At 59.9% G+C, this 17,735-nt stretch overlaps 1 protein-coding gene across 2 annotated transcripts in view; it reads right to left on the bottom strand.

Moving 5' to 3' along the window:
* Positions 1 to 1,510: 1,510 nt before the first annotated feature.
* NFIC (nuclear factor I C) overlaps positions 1,511 to 17,735 on the bottom strand; it is a 58,326-nt gene continuing 42,101 nt past the window's right edge. For both annotated transcript variants that reach the window (XM_034755318.1, XM_034755317.1), the window contains exon 2: positions 1,511 to 2,203. In XM_034755318.1, coding sequence (XP_034611209.1) covers positions 1,526 to 2,203 — 678 coding nt within the window. In that variant the 3' untranslated portion in view covers positions 1,511 to 1,525. The remainder of the gene's footprint in view (positions 2,204 to 17,735) is intronic.

Here is a 17,735-nt window from a genome sequence, read left to right as displayed (position 1 = left end):
CCAGTGTTTTGTCTATTTAGAGTGGGAGCTTTTCAGGGAAGAGCCATCCCGTAGGTCCAGCTCCACTGGAATCAATGGAAGTAAGGTGCCCGGGGCTTAGTCTGAGTGATGCCCAAGCTTGAATCCATTTTTCCCATGGAGCCAAGTCCTCGCTCGGTGTCTGTACAGCACCAAGCCCAGCGGAGCCTGGGGGTGCTACCGTCAGAAATAACAACAGCATCCTCCCCAGCCCAGCACAGCCACAGGCCACTGCTGCGTGGCCAGGGAGAAACCCAGCGTTGGCTCCTACATGCTAAAGCCGGGGAAGCCCAGGCAGCCCCTCGGGGTCAGGGAACGCAGGCGGGCACTGCAGCCTCATCCCCTCCCTCGGGAGCTGGGTCTGCAGTCTCAGCAGAGCTCCCACAGCCGGAACCGGCCCCGCCCGTCGGTCCCGGTCCAGATTTATCACCACGGCCCCCGGGCTGTGCTCTGGGGGAACCTGGCCACAGTGGAGTCACTGGGGATTATTGCACCCTATAGTATTTTCTCGGCACCTCTGCAAATCAGGGCAGCTGGAAAGCCAGGGGCCCAGAATCAGCAGCCAGCACTGAAACCGTGGCATGAACTGTGATGTGGAGCCCCCGACCTCGGAGCTCCCTGCCGCGTCTCGGGGGCAGAACGAAGGCCGATATTCCTGCAGGGCTTCCCGTGGGGGCATCACCTCCCAGCTCTTACCAATGCCTCTGTGCATGGAGCCGGCCTTGCCAACTACCACGTGCCCTTGCCACACACTGTCTCCTCAGCCCCAGCTCTGTCTCCACTCTCACTGCCCGGGCGGGGCTGGGCTTTCCCCTGGCATTTCACCTGCTGCCCCACATTCCCAGCCCTGCCCGTATTCCTGCCCACGGGCCCAGTCCCTCTGGCTGCCCCCGCGCTGCGAGCAGAGCTGGCTGGCTCAGCACCTGCCCTTCTGGGCTCTCATTGCAGGTGAATGCAGCCCCGCCAAGGCCGGGATCCCTGCCCCCCCGGCACCCAGGCAGCCCCCCCTTCTCCCCCAAGATGCACTGGGTAGGGGCTGTCCCTGCACTGCCAGGTCACCCTTCAATGCACTCCGCAGCCACATGGCCCCAGGGAGGGGAGCTGCCCTTGCTGTTGGCTGGGGAGCACCCGGAGATGGCGCGACGGTGGGTGGGTGCCTAGATCCCGCAGGGGGGCACATGCCGCATTCCGAAGGACCCCAAGACTGCACACAACCGCCCTGCTCCCGCCCCACCACTGACATACAGCCACCTCTGGCAACTCACCAAGGACAAAACCACCCAACAGCCAGGATCCATTCCAGATGGGCAGGAGATGGCACACCCAGGCTGGCATTTACACCAAGGCTTACATTGTGGGAGACCCCAGGAAAAGGAGCAGGGTTGGGGGCTGTGCCGCATTTGGTGGGAGTGGGGAGGGACTGAGGATCCGGGCAGCTGGCAGGGAGTTGGGTGGCTGGGGCACCGGTCCCTGAGACAGAGAATTGGGGGCGAGTTGGTTTCCAGGTTCATCTTTGCAGGTCAAAGTCCCCCAAACAGGGAAGAACTGGGCCTGGATTCCTGCCAGCTGGGGATGGCCTCTGGGCACAGCCCCGTCCCCTCCCGCAGTGCCAGGCGGCAATGCAATGCAAACCCAGCCCCGGACGGCGCCTACCTCTCTCTCGGACGAAGTAGGCCAGGTAGAGGTCGAGCTCCTTGACGGAGACGCTGATGTGGTGGGGCTGGACGCACAGGATGGGGTTGGTGCACTGGGCCGCCTTGACCAGCCGCTCCCCGTCCGTGCTCTCCAGCGGGATGCCCTTGAAGAGGATCACCATGACCAGGTCCAAGCGCCACACCTTGTCGGCTTGGCGCAGGCAGTCGATGCGCCGCATCTTGCCCTTCTGGTCGGGGTTGGAGAGGACGCAGCATGAGGGCTTCTTGCCCGTGATGGAGAGCACAAAGTCCTCCCGGAACTCGGGCCGGATGTCCTTGCGTAGCTTGGCCAGCAGCCGGGACGCCCACTTCTGCTTGACCTCGGGCTTCTCGTTCAGCAGCTCATCCTTCACCGCCCTCTCCTCGTCCTTCGTCATCCTCTTCTCGTGCTTCTTGAAGTACTTGCGCTTGCGGGCCTGCAGGTTGAACCACGTGTAGGCGAAGGCCCGGACGTGGGGGAGCAGCGCCTCGATGAACGGATGGAACTCATCCTGCAGGAGCAAGCAGACAGGTCGGGCCGTCAGGACAGACGCACAGACAGGCAGGACCACGGGGGGCACCATGCACAGGGGGAGTCTGTAGGGCCCATGGTTCCGTGGGAACATAACATAGTATTGAGGGGAGCAGCTGGGCATCAGGACTCCTGGGTTCTCTTCCCAGCTATGGAAAAGAAGGGGAATCTAGCGGTTAGAGCTTGGGGACCGAGAGACAGGACTCCTGGGTTCTCTGACCGAACTGGGAATAGAACCCAGGAGTCCTACTCTGGCTTCCTACTACTCTAAGCACTGGCCTCCACTGGGGACCTGGGACTCAGGGCTGCTGGATACAAGGGGAGTGGTGTCTAGTGGTTAGAGCAGGGCAGGCTGGGAGCCAGGACTCCTGGGTTCTGTTTCCAGCTTTGGGAGGAGAGTCGGGGGGTCTGGATTCCTGAGCTCTCTTCCCAGCATGTGTGCGTCCTAGCAGGGCCATGCTAGTCCCTGGGGTGTGAAGAGGTGTGTGTGTGGGGGGGTGGAACTGGTGCCTTGGGGATCCCACCCGGGGAATTTTGCTGCAGCCATTTGATAAAGCGAATTATTGCACGTTCATCATCCTCCCTGTTTAATGGACACAAATGGGCGGCCCCCGGCGGGGCCCGGCCTGGCAGCGAGGGCATTGCCAGGGGGTCGGGGTGTGTCCCCTGGGGCGGTAGGGTCGCCCGCTAGGAGCTCAGACCCTTTGCTGCCCAGCCTGGAGCTCCTGTGCCCCGCTTTGGGCCTGCTCCCGCCATGGGGTGGGGGAGCCCTCTGTCTTCTTTGGAGTAATCCCTGAGCTTACACCAGACTTAGGCCTGGGGGGTGGGGGTGAGGAGAGTCTGGATCCCCCCCCCCACACACACACCATGGCCAGCACAGCGGGAACCTGCGTTGCCAGGTGCTGTGGAGAGCGGGGCTGGGCTTGGCTCACCAGCGGCCGGCGACTGTAGAGGCTTCAACTGCCTAAACGAACCCCCTCCCCTCCCCTCTCGCCCTGACGGTCCAGCAAGCCAGGCTCAGACTGCCCCACGGCCGTGCCCGGTGTATGCCAGCCTCTGATGAAACCTGCGCCCGGCGATGAAGAGCCGGCAGACTGGATTCCTGAGCCCAGGTTGAATTCGATTCTGAGATCAGAAGCACCCAGGCTGGGTCTCTGTGCCCACCTGCATGAGTGAGCCCACGTGCTGCCTGCCAGGGAACATGGGCCAGCCCATGCACAGGGCCAAAGGGGTCCAGGCCCAGTGGCCCCTTTCCCAGACCCGACGCTGCCCAGCGGCCACGTGACCAGCAGGCCCATCCAGGGAACGCCCCAGTCACCCCACTTCTGGCCCAGCCCCCGCTCCAAAGAGTGAGTCACGCTCTGACGGTCGTTTTCCACTTGGCTAGTGTTTCCCAGAGAGTCCGTCCAAGAACAAAACCAAGAAAAGCACGTCCCCTCCGTACCCGATTTCCCCATTTCGTGGCTTGGGGGGAAGTGCCGGAAGGTGGTTACTAGGAGCGGGGAAAGGAGCGCTGTAGCAGGACCACCTGCCATTACAAAACACCCATGCCAGGTTCCCAGCCGCCTTTGCGTGTGTGCGAAGGAAGGAAAAATCCCCCCCCCCGATTTAGAACTGAGATGAAACCCAAGAGGCAGCAGGTTCTTCGTGCCAGACCTCCCTGACATTTTGGGCGCGCTGACTGCTTTGAATATGGCTCCGATTAAGGCTAATTGGGATTGCATCAGGAAAAGCCCCGCGTGCCAAGCCAGCTCTGCTCTGGCAGCACTCCGGCAATGTTTTCCTTGAGTCGCTCTGCAGCGCAGAATCTCCGCTCAGCACGATCGCATGGCAGGAGGCTGCTAACCACAACCGGAGCTGCTCCCTCCCTCACTCGGGGGCAAGATCCTTCCCTCGCCGGCCCGGCGTAAAGTGGGGGCAGCTCGACGGCGAGCAGCAGCGCTACGGCGGCATAAGAGAACGCAAGGATCCGTCCCCGTGGCTTTTAAGAAAACACAAGAACTGTGAGAAGCAGCAGTTTTGCCCAAGAATTTGGAAAGCCGTTGAAAAATTATTTTTCTTTGGACTGTGGTTCTGCTCTGAAAAATGAGTGTTTGAAAAAAAACGGCCCTTTCCTCCCATCACCCTCCGCCTCCTGGGGGTGTCCTAGGCCGGGGCTGCTGGCCCAGGTGACTAACGCAGCTTTCCTGGCTTTGGGTTCCAGCACAGCTACCCCAGAAAAGGGAGAAAGGGCCGGAGTCCGCTCCTCCTGGGGCGTCATCCACAGACCCTGTTGCCCACGGCCATGGCCACGAGAAACGGGGGTGTCCCAAGCAGGGGTGCTGGCTAGAAACCATGTATTCAAAATTTGTTATAACTACCTGCCAACAGACCTAGGGAAGTGATTTCCCCCTCTATTCGGCACTGGTGAGGCCACACCTGGAGTATTGTGTCCAGTTTTGGGCCCCCCAAGGGATGTGGACAAATTGGAGAGAGTCCAGTGGAGAGCAACAAAAATGATCAGGGGGTTGGGGCACATGAGGGAACTGGGGTTATTTAGTCTGCAGAAGAGAAGAGCGAGGGGGGATTTGATAGCAGCCTTCAACTAGATTTCATAGAATATCAGGGTTGGAAGGGACCTCAGGAGGTCATCTAGTCCAACCCTCTGCTCAAAGCAGGACTAATCCCCAGACAGATTTTTTTTTACCTCCGTTCCCTAAATGGCCCTCTCAAGGATTGAACTCAAAACCATGGGTTTAGCAGGCCAATGCTCAAACCACTGAGCTATCCCTCTCCTGAAGGGGGTTCCAAAGAGGATGGAGCTCGGCTGTTCTCAGTGGTGGCAGATGACAGAACAAGGAGTAATGGTCTCAAGTTGCAGTGGGGGAGGTCTAGGTTGGATATTAGGAAACACTATTTCACTAGGAGGGTGGTGAAACACTGGAATGGGTTCCCTAGGAAGGTGGTGGAATCTCCATCCTTAGAGGTTTTTAAGGTCAGGCTTGACAAAGCCCTGGCTGGGATGATTTAGTTGGGGTTGGTCCTGCTTTGAGCAGGGGGTTGGATTAGATACCTCCTGAGGTCTCTTCCAACCCTGATAGTCTATTATTCTAAAGGGGGGCAGCAGCCCCCCAGCGCCCCTCATTCCAGCCCCAGTCATTCCAAGCAGAGAATTGGAAGGCTACAGGGAGTCACCCCGGCCTGCAGGAAGGGACCTGCAGGCCCTTCTGACCAGCACTGATTGGTGAAGGGGGAAGCTCAGCTGGGCTCCCAGATCCCCGCCTGACTGTACCGGGGGTGGGCAATGAAAACAAATAAAAATTGAACAGGGAGCCAGGGCAGCAAGACCAAAAAAGTGTCTTCTTAGCAGCAAGCCAAGTGCCTCAGTTGCAGAGCCGCTGAGACGATGGACATGGAGCCATTCGGCCCATCTCCTCCCAGGGTCGTGTTGGGGGCAGGGTGGGAGCCAGCGCTCTGCTCGGCATGGGCGGCACAGGCCCAGGGGCAGGACCTAGGGTCTCGTCAGCATCCCGCTCTGCATAGAGCTGGGGGTTCGCTGACTGGGGACACCCGGCGTGTGCGGCTGGTGAGACGGGGAATCTGGGAAGCCAGTGGGGATAGTCCAGGGCTGCATGCGGACAGCCCGGTGCTGGGACAGAGCCTGTTTGAGCTGGGGCAGATCCCGCAGCCCCCAGGCCAAATGACCTGCCCTAAGTGACCCCACGGCATGATCAGCTAGTCCCAGACTGGGGACCCCCCACCCCGGCTCACCCTGGCCCTGACCCACCTGTGCCCACAGCCAGGGACCCCCCACCCCAGCTCACCATGGCCATGACCCACCTGTGCCCACAGCCAGGGACCCCCCACTCCAGTCCAGGCCTCCAAGGCAGGGAGGGAAAACGAACCGGAACCCAGTGGACAGGGGAGTGGAGGGGACTCGTGCTGCCAAGGGGAGCTCTGACCTATACCTGCAGGGCCTCTCTCAAAGAACGGGCACCTCCTTACACACCCACCGTGGGCACCTCTCCTCACACACATGCCATGGGCACCTCCTTACACACACACCATGGGCACCTCTCCTCACACACACACCATGGGCACCTCCTTACACACCCACTGTGGGCACCTCTCCTTACACACCCATTGTGGGCACCTTTCCTTACACACCCACCATGGGCACCTCTTTATACACCCACNACCAGGGGCACCTTTCCTTATACACCTGCCATGGGCACCTGTCCTTACACACCCTCCACTTGAACCTTTCCTTACACACCCACTATGGGCGCCTCTCCTTACATACCTACTATGGGTACTTCTCCTTACACACCCAACACGGGCTCCGCTCCTTACGCACCCACTGTGGGCACCTCTCCTTAAACACTCAGAGGCATTCCTGCTCACTCACAGGGCACCTCTGTTTGCAGCTCATCCCTCTGACCATCAAACCTGGCGGAGGGTTGATTGTTCTGAGGCCCCTTGGCCTAGCGGTAGGGGCGGGCGGTGAGTGTCTAGTGAAGACCCAGGAGGCTGGAGGACATGGGCTTGCCCTGCTCCTGCGGGATGGACACTGGGGGGCACTGGCGAGAGGGGCTGAGCTCACCACGTCCCCCCCCCCCCCGTGCTGCCCGGCTCTCTCCATAACTGTGTCCTCTTGGCAAGGCTGTGACCCCCCCCCCCCACTCGGGCACTCCAAATTACAACTCCCTGGAGCTTTGGCAAGTGATTTTAGCTCTGGCGAGGTGCTGAACCCGGTGCCCAGGGCTCACTGCCCGCACTCCCCACACCCGGGAGCTCAGACTCCAGGGCCTGTTTGATCCTTCAGGGCCCTGAGAAGGGGCCAGTTAGGGAGGTGGGCTCTGTGGGACCCCTGCGTAGGAGGGAGCTGGACTGAGGTCCAGCGGGCTCGTGTCACATGCAGGCCACCCCACCGCGCCCCCCTGGGGACAGCATCCGGGTACCGCCACCCACCCTGCCCCAGAGGCCCCATAACCGGTTCCCAACCCCCTTGGGCAGCCAGTGCCCCTCTGCAGCGTCAGGCACAGGGGCTAACATAGGCACCGCACTGCCCATCAGCTGATCCCAGGCCAACCCAGGCGGGCGAGGGAGCTGCCCCATTCCCCCCCGAGCGCAGGGGTGCCCAGCCTCGCCCCAGACATGGCCTGGCCAGCCTGCAGCCGGTAGGGCTGGGAGGAGGTGGAGACAGCAGGGGCTGCCTAGGCCGTGCCCCGCTCTCTGGGCTGCCCCTCGCCTGGCTCTCCAGCGCCCACTCTCAAGGGCTGAAGGAGCAGCAGAGATGGGGACCACCCCCTGCTTTCCTCAGCAGTGGCAGGTCGCTGTGACAAGGCCGTCCGGGGGGTGGGAGGCAGGTGAGGGGACACCCTGGGGAAAAGCAATGCGGGAGGAACCATTGGGCAATGCAGGCAGGGGCAGGACAAGCTCTTTCCGTGCCCCACAACCCTGCCCTGTAGCTCCCATTAGTCCAGTCCTTAGAACCCCCCCGCTCTGCCAGTGCCCCTCACTCCCGACCTGCAGCCCCCTGCTATCCCAGTTCTGGGCTGCCCCCTGCCCCAGCTCTGTCAATATATCTCGACCCTGAAGATCTGATCCAAGCCCCAGGTCTGGCCCCTCCTGCTCCGACACACACACAACACATAAAGATTTTCTTTTTTCACTATGAACAAACTCCTTCCGGGGATCTGGCCAAGTCCCACAAAATCCCAAACGGGGCATCAGCTCGGCAGAAGTGACGGCTCCATCCTGCTCCGGCGCGCTGAGTGCTATTTCTAATACAGCAGCGCTCAGGGGCCCAGTCAGGACCGGGCCCCCGCCACAACTCCACGGGAACAGCCCCTGCCTAGAGGAGTTTCCTTCAAACTCCCCCATAGCCGCAGTTCTGGGGCCCAGTATAGACTGGCCCTTGTTCTCCCAGGCGCCCTATTGCTTATTAAGACGGGTCCCAGCTCCAGTTTCTGCTGCATTCTCTATTCACAGGGCTGCTGCTGACCCCCCATCCCCTTGCACTGGTGACTGGTCCAGGGAAGAAGCCCCGTGGCCCCAAAAGGCTGATTTCTGCGCCGGGATTAAGCAGGGATCTGCTGGGGCAGCTCCTGAAATCCGATCAGCCACTCGGACAACTTTCCCTCCCTCCCAGATTATCTCCGCTGCACAAAGATGTCACATACACTTAATCTGCCTTAGTGGCCAGGCCGGACAAGGGACCAATTCATGTGCCATAAATACAGATGTTCCGGGGGGACGCGCAAACAACTGGGCAGGCGCCGTGAGATGGCCTTCTGCTGCAGGGCTGGGCTGTGTGACGCCCCAGGGGGTGGTTAAAATCCCTAAGCAAACCCAGGCTCCTCGAGAGAAGGAGGGGCAGTGACAGCTTGGTTTGGTGCAGTAGCTAGGAAGATAAAAAGTGTAGTTAAGATATTATTGGTATCCCTGTCGTGTTTAGCAGCTCCAGCCATGGCCCGGGTCCCCACTGTGCTAGGTGCTGTACATTATCTATTAGGTATATTATGGTAGCGCCTGGAGCCCCACCCTGGCCCAGGTTCTCACTGCACTAGGCACTGTACATTATCTATTAGGTGTATTACGGTAGCGCCTGGAGCCCCACCCTGGCCCAGGTCCTCACTGCGCTAGGCACTGTACAAAGATTGAATAGAAAGACAGTCCCTGCCCCAAAGCGCTCACAGTGTAAATACATATGGGCAAGAGGGACAGACAGACAGGAATGGTTTGGGTCGTGCATTGCGGGGCTACACGGGGGCGGTGCAGAAGAGAACGGAGAGAAAGACGGGCATTGGTAGGGGAGACCGGAGCCCTGGATCTATTCCTGGCTCTGCTACTGACCTGCTGGATGAGCCTGGGCACATCCCTTCCCCCCTCTGTGCCTCAGTTTCCCCTCCTACCTTTGCCCGAGCTCTCTAGCTGGACCATGAGCTCTCTGGGGCAGGGCCTGTCTCTCACCGTGTCTGTGCAGCGCCCAGCTCAGCAAGGCCCCATCTTGTCAAGGCCTCTAGGTCTGAGTGTAACAGACAGCCCAGCGCAGCCTAGCCCAGCCATGCTCTGAGCCAGCAAATACCAAACTCTCCCCCCAGAACTGTTCTTCCTTTGCTGGCCGCGGCCTGGCCCCGCTGAGCTTGCCTCCCCGCCCAGCAGAAGGACGGCTCAGAGCCCAGCCTGCTCCACCAACTATTGCCTTGTCTCTCTTTAGACCTGAACAATCACAGCAGGAGCTGCAGGTGAGAACACACCAATGCCTGGCCCCAGTAACCCCCTCGTCGTCGTCCCCCCCACATCTCCCAGCCAGGACTTCACAGCTGGGACCAGCTGCTAGCTGGATCCTTCTCAAGAGCAGAGAGAGAACTCAGCGCCTCCTGCTCTGAAACCACAGCTCCCCCAGCCATGCCACTGGAGCTAAAGGCTGATCTCGGGCACCAGACACCAGTATAGGGCATATGGCACACACCGAGCACCTCCGGTTCCGTCCAGGAGAGGGCAGCGATGCACAAACACACTCACCCTAGCCAGTTCATTACAGCGCCGAACAACTGGGGACAGGAGAACACACTGGGCCACCCTGCGCCTCGAACTCAAACCGGCCCGTTCCTGAAGTTCGGCAAAAGTTTGGTTAACTTCTCCTCTGTTGTTTTTCATTTGCGCTGCTGAGTTTCTGCTGGGCTCGGAGACAGCCGTGCTGAAATACCACAGAAAGGCTGTTCTCGTGGCATTTCCGGCCAGGAATCTGGCAGGAGATCCTGTCCTTGGGCCATGTCCAACCCCGTTTTATAGAGCCCAAGAGATCTGGGGAAACAGGCCAGCTTGCAGGGTGCTGCTTTTGTAGAAACGGGGCCCGATCCTGCTCCCGCTGACACAGCTGCTGTTTGACTTCAGTGGGAGCAGAATTAGCATGTATTTTTTAACTCTTTTGTGGCCTTTTCCCGGCAGAGATTTCAGAGCCCTGCCCAGATAGACTGAAGCCGCCTCATTCCTGCTAGAGAGGGAAGCATCATCCATGAGTTACAGATGAGGAAACTGAGGCAAAGGGACTCACATAAGAACACACAGTGAGTCAGTTGCGAAGCCTGGATTAGAACTCAGGTGCTCCTGGCGCCTTGCCCTGTGCTGGGCCCACTAGCCCACGTTGCCCAAAGCAAAGTTCTCTTGATCGTTTGAGGTTCAACCGTCACCACGTTACCTCACTCGTCAGACTCCCCTCCCCCTCACTCCCCAGCACCCGCGGAGTAACAGCCCGCGGGCACGGTGGGAGCAAAGGAGGCGAGCTGCTAACCTGCTTCCCCTCCAAGCACCTAGGGGAGAGAAAGAACCTGGAACTCTAGAATGCAGGGTCTCAACTCTGTTCTGGGAGAGAGCTCGCGGGGTAAGGCCGGTGTTCGGGATAGGGAGGGTACGGGGCTGGCGTTCGGGCTGGGGAGGGCATGGAGCTGGCGTTCGGGCTGGGGAGGGCATGGGGCTGGCGTTCGGGATAGGGAGGGCACGGGGCTGGCATTCGGGCCAGGGGGGGCACGGGGCTGGCATTCGTGCAGCTATGGTGCTGCCAACACTACACTCCGGGTGTCCCTGAACCTCTGACTGCCAGGCGCGGGGACTGGACGGCAGGGGATGGATCACTGGATAATGGCCCTGGCCTCTGTCGGAAGGCAGGATGCTGGGCTAGATGGACCATTATTTGACCCGTGCTTATATCCCCCTCACCCACAGGTGCTCTCTGCCAACCACCCCGTTCCCTGCGTGACTCAGAGCTTTCACGCAGCCTTGGCCGTGTGAATCTCCAGGCACCGTCTGGTCCAGGCTCCAGCCTCAGAGAGGCGGGCGCTGGAGACAGCAGTCGGGTCCCAGGAGGGCCAGCACTGAAGAGAAACAGACAATAATCTGGTCTGTATTAAATCACTGGTTTAGCAGCCAAGGGCTTTCTCCAGAACAGCAACGTTCAACTCTGGATTGCCAGAGTTCAGAGCCGGAGGTTAGTTCAGGCCTGTTACACAGCAGGGTGACAGCAGCAGGCTGTGCGGCCTTCTGGTTAGAGCACAGGGCTGGGAACCCGGAGGCCTGAGGTAATTCTCAGCTCGAACACCGACTTGGGGCGAGTCGTGTCCCTTCGCACTCTTCCCGGCCTGTAAGATGCTGCTGATTCTTCCCCCCACCCAGCTTTAGAAAGCGCTTGGAGATCTCAGGATAGCATCATTCACACAATCTGCTTCCCACATTGGGTCAGATCCCGGCTGCATGGGCCAACCCTCTGAAACACAATGACCAGACATGGCTTCTGGCCACACGCGATCCTGAGCAAGGTTCAACCTGCTACAAAGCCAGGCACAAACGTCCTCCGAGGCTGTTACAGCACCTGGAACAAAGCACTTAGCCCCCGAAATCCACGTGAGCGTGCCAGGCTCTGCCACTTTGAATCCATTTGACCATAATTGATTATGGGGGAGGAAATCGATTGCTGCTCATCATTTACTAATGATTAATAAAAGGCTATTTGTAATTCTTGCCACTTGTCCAGCCGCTTTCGTCCGTAGATCTCAAAGCAAATATTAATTAGCTTTTCTCAGCAACCTTAGGAGACAGCTGAACTGTACTATAAACAGGGAAACTGAGGCACTGAGAAGTTAAACGAGCCAGGCCAAGACTGCCCAGCAAGTTGGTGGCAGATTCGGGACAAGAACCCAGGTGTCCTGGCCTCTGCGCACTAGGCCGCACTGCAGGGCTGATGAGCTTTCCGAATACAAGAGGAAGGCCGAACGCGTTGGGTTAGGAGGAACTGATGCCAATATGAAATGAAGAATGATGCACTGCAGAACAGAATAGGCATTGCCCCTTCCTCCGCCTGTCACTTCCTGTTGGCTGGGCCCGAGGGACCTCCCGTGACAGCTGCCCAGGGGTTGCTGGGAGCTGTGGTCCACCCAGCCCTGCACCCAGCCTGGCCTTTGCCCCCCGCCCCCCCCCGGAGGGGCTGGGAAGCTGCTCACAGGGAAGGGGATGCGGACCAGGCCCCCGCATGGCTTTGTGATAAAGGCACCAGTCAGGGACCCCGCAGAGAGGTGGGGTCCAATTCCCAGTGCTGCCGAAGGCTCCCAGTGGGAGTCTCTCTCAGTTCCCCCTCTGCAAGGAGAGTCAGCTTGCTGGGTGGGGGAGAGTGGTCTGATGGTTGGGGTGCTAGGCTAGGACTGGGGAGACCTGGATTGAAGTCCCTGCTCTGCTATGGGGCCTTCGGACAAGTCACGTGGCTTCTCTGGGCCTCAGTTCCCCGCCTGTACTGTAGGGATCCCAGCCCTGCCTGCCCCATGGGGGGAGTGAAGGTTAAATGCAGGTGCCGGGTTGGGGAGATAAGTACAGCCAGTTCATGGGGCTGTACGGCAATGGGGCTGCTAGGGATGACTCCAGTAACCACACAGACCAGCGTCTGGCCACGGCTGCTGCAGCTGGGCCCATGGGGGGAGGAGGAGGGAGCCTGGTGCTGTGGGTCACGCCAGAGCGTCACTGGCTTTGGACATGTGCTCCCTGAATGCAGCAGCCTCCTGGCGGGGGAGCTTTGCCCTGACCACCGGACCTTCAGGGGAGAGAAACGCTGTCACGGAGAGTGACCTTCCCCCTTCCCAGAGCCTCTGCTGGGATCTGGGGGGGCTTGGCCCCTTCCCTGCAGCCTACAGGCCTGAGCCCTGCCCAGGGGAGCACACAAATAGGAGCAATTAGCCCCCCCCCCGCTTGCTGGCAGCCTCAGCAGAGAGTCTGAGCGTCCCCCTAGGACCCCAGGAGGCAAAACGGGGCCATGGGGTGCAGAGTCAGCGCCCGGCTGTAGTGCAACCTGAGCGGGCAGAGCAGGGCATCAGAGTCCACCAGGGCTGGGCAGTCAGCCTGGCACAGACGCCGCCCAGCCTGCACCTCCAGAGCGGATAAGGCTCAGCTCCTGTGAAATGCTTGTTCTGGGCTGTGATCTCCGCTGGCTGGATGGCGCACCGGGCCCCGGCTCCGCGGGTGTCACTGAATTCAGAGTCCCTGCCAACTTAGAACTCAACCAGACGAACAGGACAAAATGCACCTCCCTGCCTCCCCCCGGTATGGTTCAGGGGGTGACCGAGGGCACCGGAGCAACCTTCACCAACTATAACTAAACAGGAATCACTCAATTGCAGCTGCCTCTGGGGTGGAACATGTAGTATCAGCACCAGGCGTGCTGCCGCATAATCACTCAGGTCAGCGCAGCGAACCCTCCGGTGAGCAGAATGCAATCGAAAAGGTGCTAGCTGGTAGCACCAGCTGCGAGGGGCTGGGGTCGGGGTTTCATCCACTGCAGTAAAGGGGTCTCCAAATGCAGGGGTCCGTGTGAGGTTGTGGGAAGTGGGCATGGCTGCCATAGCTACGGGGCGCCAATGGGTACCAGCGACAGCGCAGACAGGGCCACGGCTGCCATAGCTAGGAGGTGGAATTAGCTACTATTTACCGGCAACTTTGCACTTATCCCTGGGTCTTATCCCCCTGTCATGCAGGGCCTGATCCTGAGAGGTCTCTGGCAGTTCCTGTTGCCCAGATCCTCTGAGCCTCAGGCCCCTTCACAGTGCAAGTGAGGGCAGATGATTAATTAGTGCTACTAATTTGGACTGTGGTAGTGCACAGCAGCCCCAGCCCCGACCCTGCCCCCACCGCGCTAGGCGCTGTACAGACACAGAACAAACACAGTCCCTACCCCGAACCTGCCCCCACCACGCTAGGCGCTGTACAGACACAGAGCAAACACAGTCCCTACCCCGACCCTGCCCCCACCGTGCTAGGCGCTGTACAGACACAGAACAAACACAGTCCCTGCCCTGACCCTGCCCCCACCGCGCTAGGCGCTGTACAGACACAGAACAAACACAGTCCCTGCCCTGACCCTGCCCCCACCGCGCTAGGCGCTGTACAGACACAGAACAAACATGGTCCCTGCCCCACCCAGCCCCCACCGCGCTAGGCACTGTACAGACACAGAGCAAACACAGTCCCTACCCCGAACCTGCCCCCACCACGCTAGGCGCTGNGACCCTGCCCCAACTGCGCTAGGCGCTGTACAGACACAGAGCAAACACAGTCCCTGCCCTGACCCTGCCCCCACCACGCTAGGCGCTGTACAGACACAGAGCAAAAACAGTCCCGGCCCTGATCCTGCCCAGCCCCCACCGTGCCCGGTGCAATGAAAAGACAATGCCTGTTCCAAGCAGTTTACCATCTGATCTCAATATATGACAGGCGGGTCTCTGGACTCCTCCCTAGTGCTTGGGAGTGTGCTAGGCTGCACATCAGAGCGTGTCCGTCACAGCCTCTGCAAACGATCCTCTGAGACACCTCTGCCCCAGGCAGCTTCCTGGAGAGGCTGCTCCCAGCTGGGCTCGGCAAGAGGCTGGCTGGTGGGGCAAAGGCAGCCGACCCCTTAATCCCAGCCTGCGATCCTGGCACGTCCCTTCCGCGCCTGTGGTGGGCTGCACTGGGAAGCCCCGGGGCTGTGCAAGATGAGCGAGGAACAACCTGGGCCTCCCGCTTGTCCTGACAGACCCACTCCTGAGCACGCTGCCCCCATGGGCTCTGGCCAGAGGGCCCGGGGTGGCCTCCCATTGACTTCAACGGGCCTCGGCTCTGCCAGCGGGCAAACCCGGCCGGCTTGAGTGGGCGGGCGGCTGAGACAAGACGAGCAGCCGGAGGCCTGAGGAGGTGTTGGCTTGCCCACCTGCACAGGGCACACGACGGACGGAGGCCGAGAGAACGGAAGAAAAGGTCTGTGAAGAGCCCCAGTGCCCCTGCTGCGGAGTGACTCCGGGGCAGCAGCCCCCGGGCCTGACACCTGGATTCCAAAGGAACACGCGATTTTCGTCAGCTCAGGGTGCTGGTAACGTCTCCAGGGGCGCAGGTCCCCTGCACAGCTCTGCCCAAGGCTCTGGGAACGCCCCTCCCTTGGAGGCTTGGCTCTCCGTTTTTCGGCACCATCTGTACCTGTGACCGCGGGCTGGGCTCTGCCTGCTCCATGTTTGGGGCCAGAGCTCCGGAAGGCAGCGTCCCGTCCTCCCAAAGGAGTCCCGGCTGTTCGGGGCCTGGAAGGCAGCGAGGAGCGGGCCGAGTACGCCAGCCGGGAGGGGGAAACGACCCTTCCTCGCTTGGGCTCTGGGGCTGGAGCATGACCGTGAAACCGAATATCCCTGCAGTGCAGCCAAAGGTCCTGGGCTCCCTGGGAATCGCAGGAAACAGCTGGGGAGCGGCTGCCGGCTGCTCCACGCGCTGCTGTGGTTGTTTGCCAAAGTCTCCCTTTGCCCCCGAGCACCTTGCTCTGTCTTAGCCTCTTTCCGCTCCGCCGGCTGAGGGAAGCGTATTGAATCTCCGGCCAGCATCTCCATGGAGGGCAGGGGGCCCCCAACGTCATTGGGCAGCCATAAGGAAAGGACAGGTGAGGAAAGACTGTCTAGTGGTTAGGGAGCTAGCCAGAGACCTAGTTACACTTCCTGTAACCAACTCCCTGTGTGACCCGGGGCAGGTCACTTAGTGGCATCATGCCTCAGATTCCCCATCTGTGAAAGGCGCATGGCCTCAGAGCGGTGCTGTGAGGATACCTAGATGAAAGATCTCGAGGTGCTCAGGTAATGGGACACCAGATAAATACCCAGAGATGGAGGCAGGAGATGGCTCGTCTCTGAGTCCAGATCAGATAGAACCAGACGTGTGGTTGTATCACAGGGCCTGGCTCATTTGACTGTAAAACCCAGAGACAGTCTCACTGCAGCCAGAGCCTTCTGTGCATGGGACGTGCTGGGCGGCTGAACGAGGAGGGTTCACAGCTGGGAGTTGTTTTGTGTACCAGACCTTTACATTTCCAGGCGCTCTCCCTTGCATGAGGAGCACAGCAGCCATCTTGTTCTCAGGGCTGCTGCAGTGTGTTACAGAGGAGATGCACACCGTGCTCTCAGTCACTCAGGATTGGGGAAGGGTTTTTCGTTTGTTCTCGCTTGTTGTCGTTTCCCCTTCCTCTGAGATGGAAGAGCGAAGGTCTGCTCTTAGGGTTTGGAAAAACACAACCATCCCAGACGCTTCAGACAGGAATTCACAGTGCTTCCTTGGGGATTTGAACCTCGGTTTGCCAGCTGCGGCTTCTGGACCCGGGTCCCTGTTCTTTTCTAGCACACTGCTCCTTGCTGCACCAGCTACAGGAACCCGGACGTTCAGCCTGACTCTCAGTTAGTTGCTTCAGAGCCTTTTGTCTGGCATTTCTTTGGTGTCGGTCCAACCCGGGCATCTGCAGGGGACACCAAGGGTGGAAGGAGAGCACAGAATGGATCGAAATGTTTAATCCTTAAACACTGCCTTCTACACACAGGCCTCACAGCACCGCTGCCTCTGCTTTACAGGTGGGGAAACTGAGGCATGGTGATGCGGCGAAACCAGCCCAAGGCTATTCAAGTAAGTCTGCAGGAGAGGCAGGACTGGAAGTCAGGTGTCCTGATTCCCCAGCCCACAGCCTCTCTCCACAGCATCGTGCTGTCTGCCTGGTGCCAGAGGCCAGAGTCACAGAGGGGAGAGCGGGGCAGGGGGGCTGCAGCCAGCGAGAAGGGGAGATGCAGCACATGGAAATGCCTTCACCCAAAGAGACATGCGCAGTGGGTGGGGCCCAGCCCAGCAGCCCATCGCACCAGCCACCTTGGGGCAGCCCCGGCATGGGAGGTGAGAAAGTCCAAGGACTGCCAAGTGGTGGCCCAGTGGCTTTTCAAGCTGAGATCTCCCGGGGGGCTTAGACCAAGGGCAAATGTTTTGTGACACTTGACAAAATTTGCCAAAGGCCCAGATGCCCCTAGATCGTCCAGTGCCGCCCCCTGCTTCATCTCTGCAGGCTGCTGGGGGCTCTCGGTCTGGTCCACTTTGCTCCGAGATTGGATTCCTGGCATTGCTGCCACTTTCTTCACAGGCACTGGCACGGGACGTAGGCGCGGGAAGGCGTGAGAGATCCAGGTATGGAACCAGCCAGCTGCACCCCCCCAGAGACCTCTGCACCGAGGGGTTTAAGTTTGAACAAAGTAACACAGGGCAGGGAGGGGGGCATGGGCACCTCACGCAGCCCCTGAACAAGAGCAGGGCTGACTGGGCTCAAAGCAGCCCCCTGCATGGAAATCCCAGAGGAGAGAGGAGAGCTTGGTCATCACCATAGAGCTGCTGTCTGGTCTCCTCTCACTGTACATGTGTGACAAAGTGGGGGGGTTTCTTGTTTTCTGTGGAGTTTCAATGGTTTGCATACGGAGGGGGTGGGACTCAGTTTCCCTGCGTATTACTGGTTTAACGAGGTGAGGGGAGAGGGAGTGTGTTTTGCAGAGGACCGGAGAGAGGACTTGGGGACCCAGCCGATGGCCGGGAGGATGGATACCCCAGTGACCGGTGACCTGGCGACCCAGAGGCACAGCTGAGGAGACACAGCCGGTTCTGGCCAGTGGGCGGACAAGGGGCTGCAGAGTGAGGACCCAGTGACCTAACCAGCCGGTTCCAGCCAGAGGACA

Source organism: Trachemys scripta, chromosome 22, assembly GCF_013100865.1.
Source record: "Trachemys scripta elegans isolate TJP31775 chromosome 22, CAS_Tse_1.0, whole genome shotgun sequence".
Classification (NCBI taxonomy): domain Eukaryota; kingdom Metazoa; phylum Chordata; order Testudines; family Emydidae; genus Trachemys; species Trachemys scripta.
This window is presented reverse-complemented; position numbering and strand designations above follow the sequence as displayed.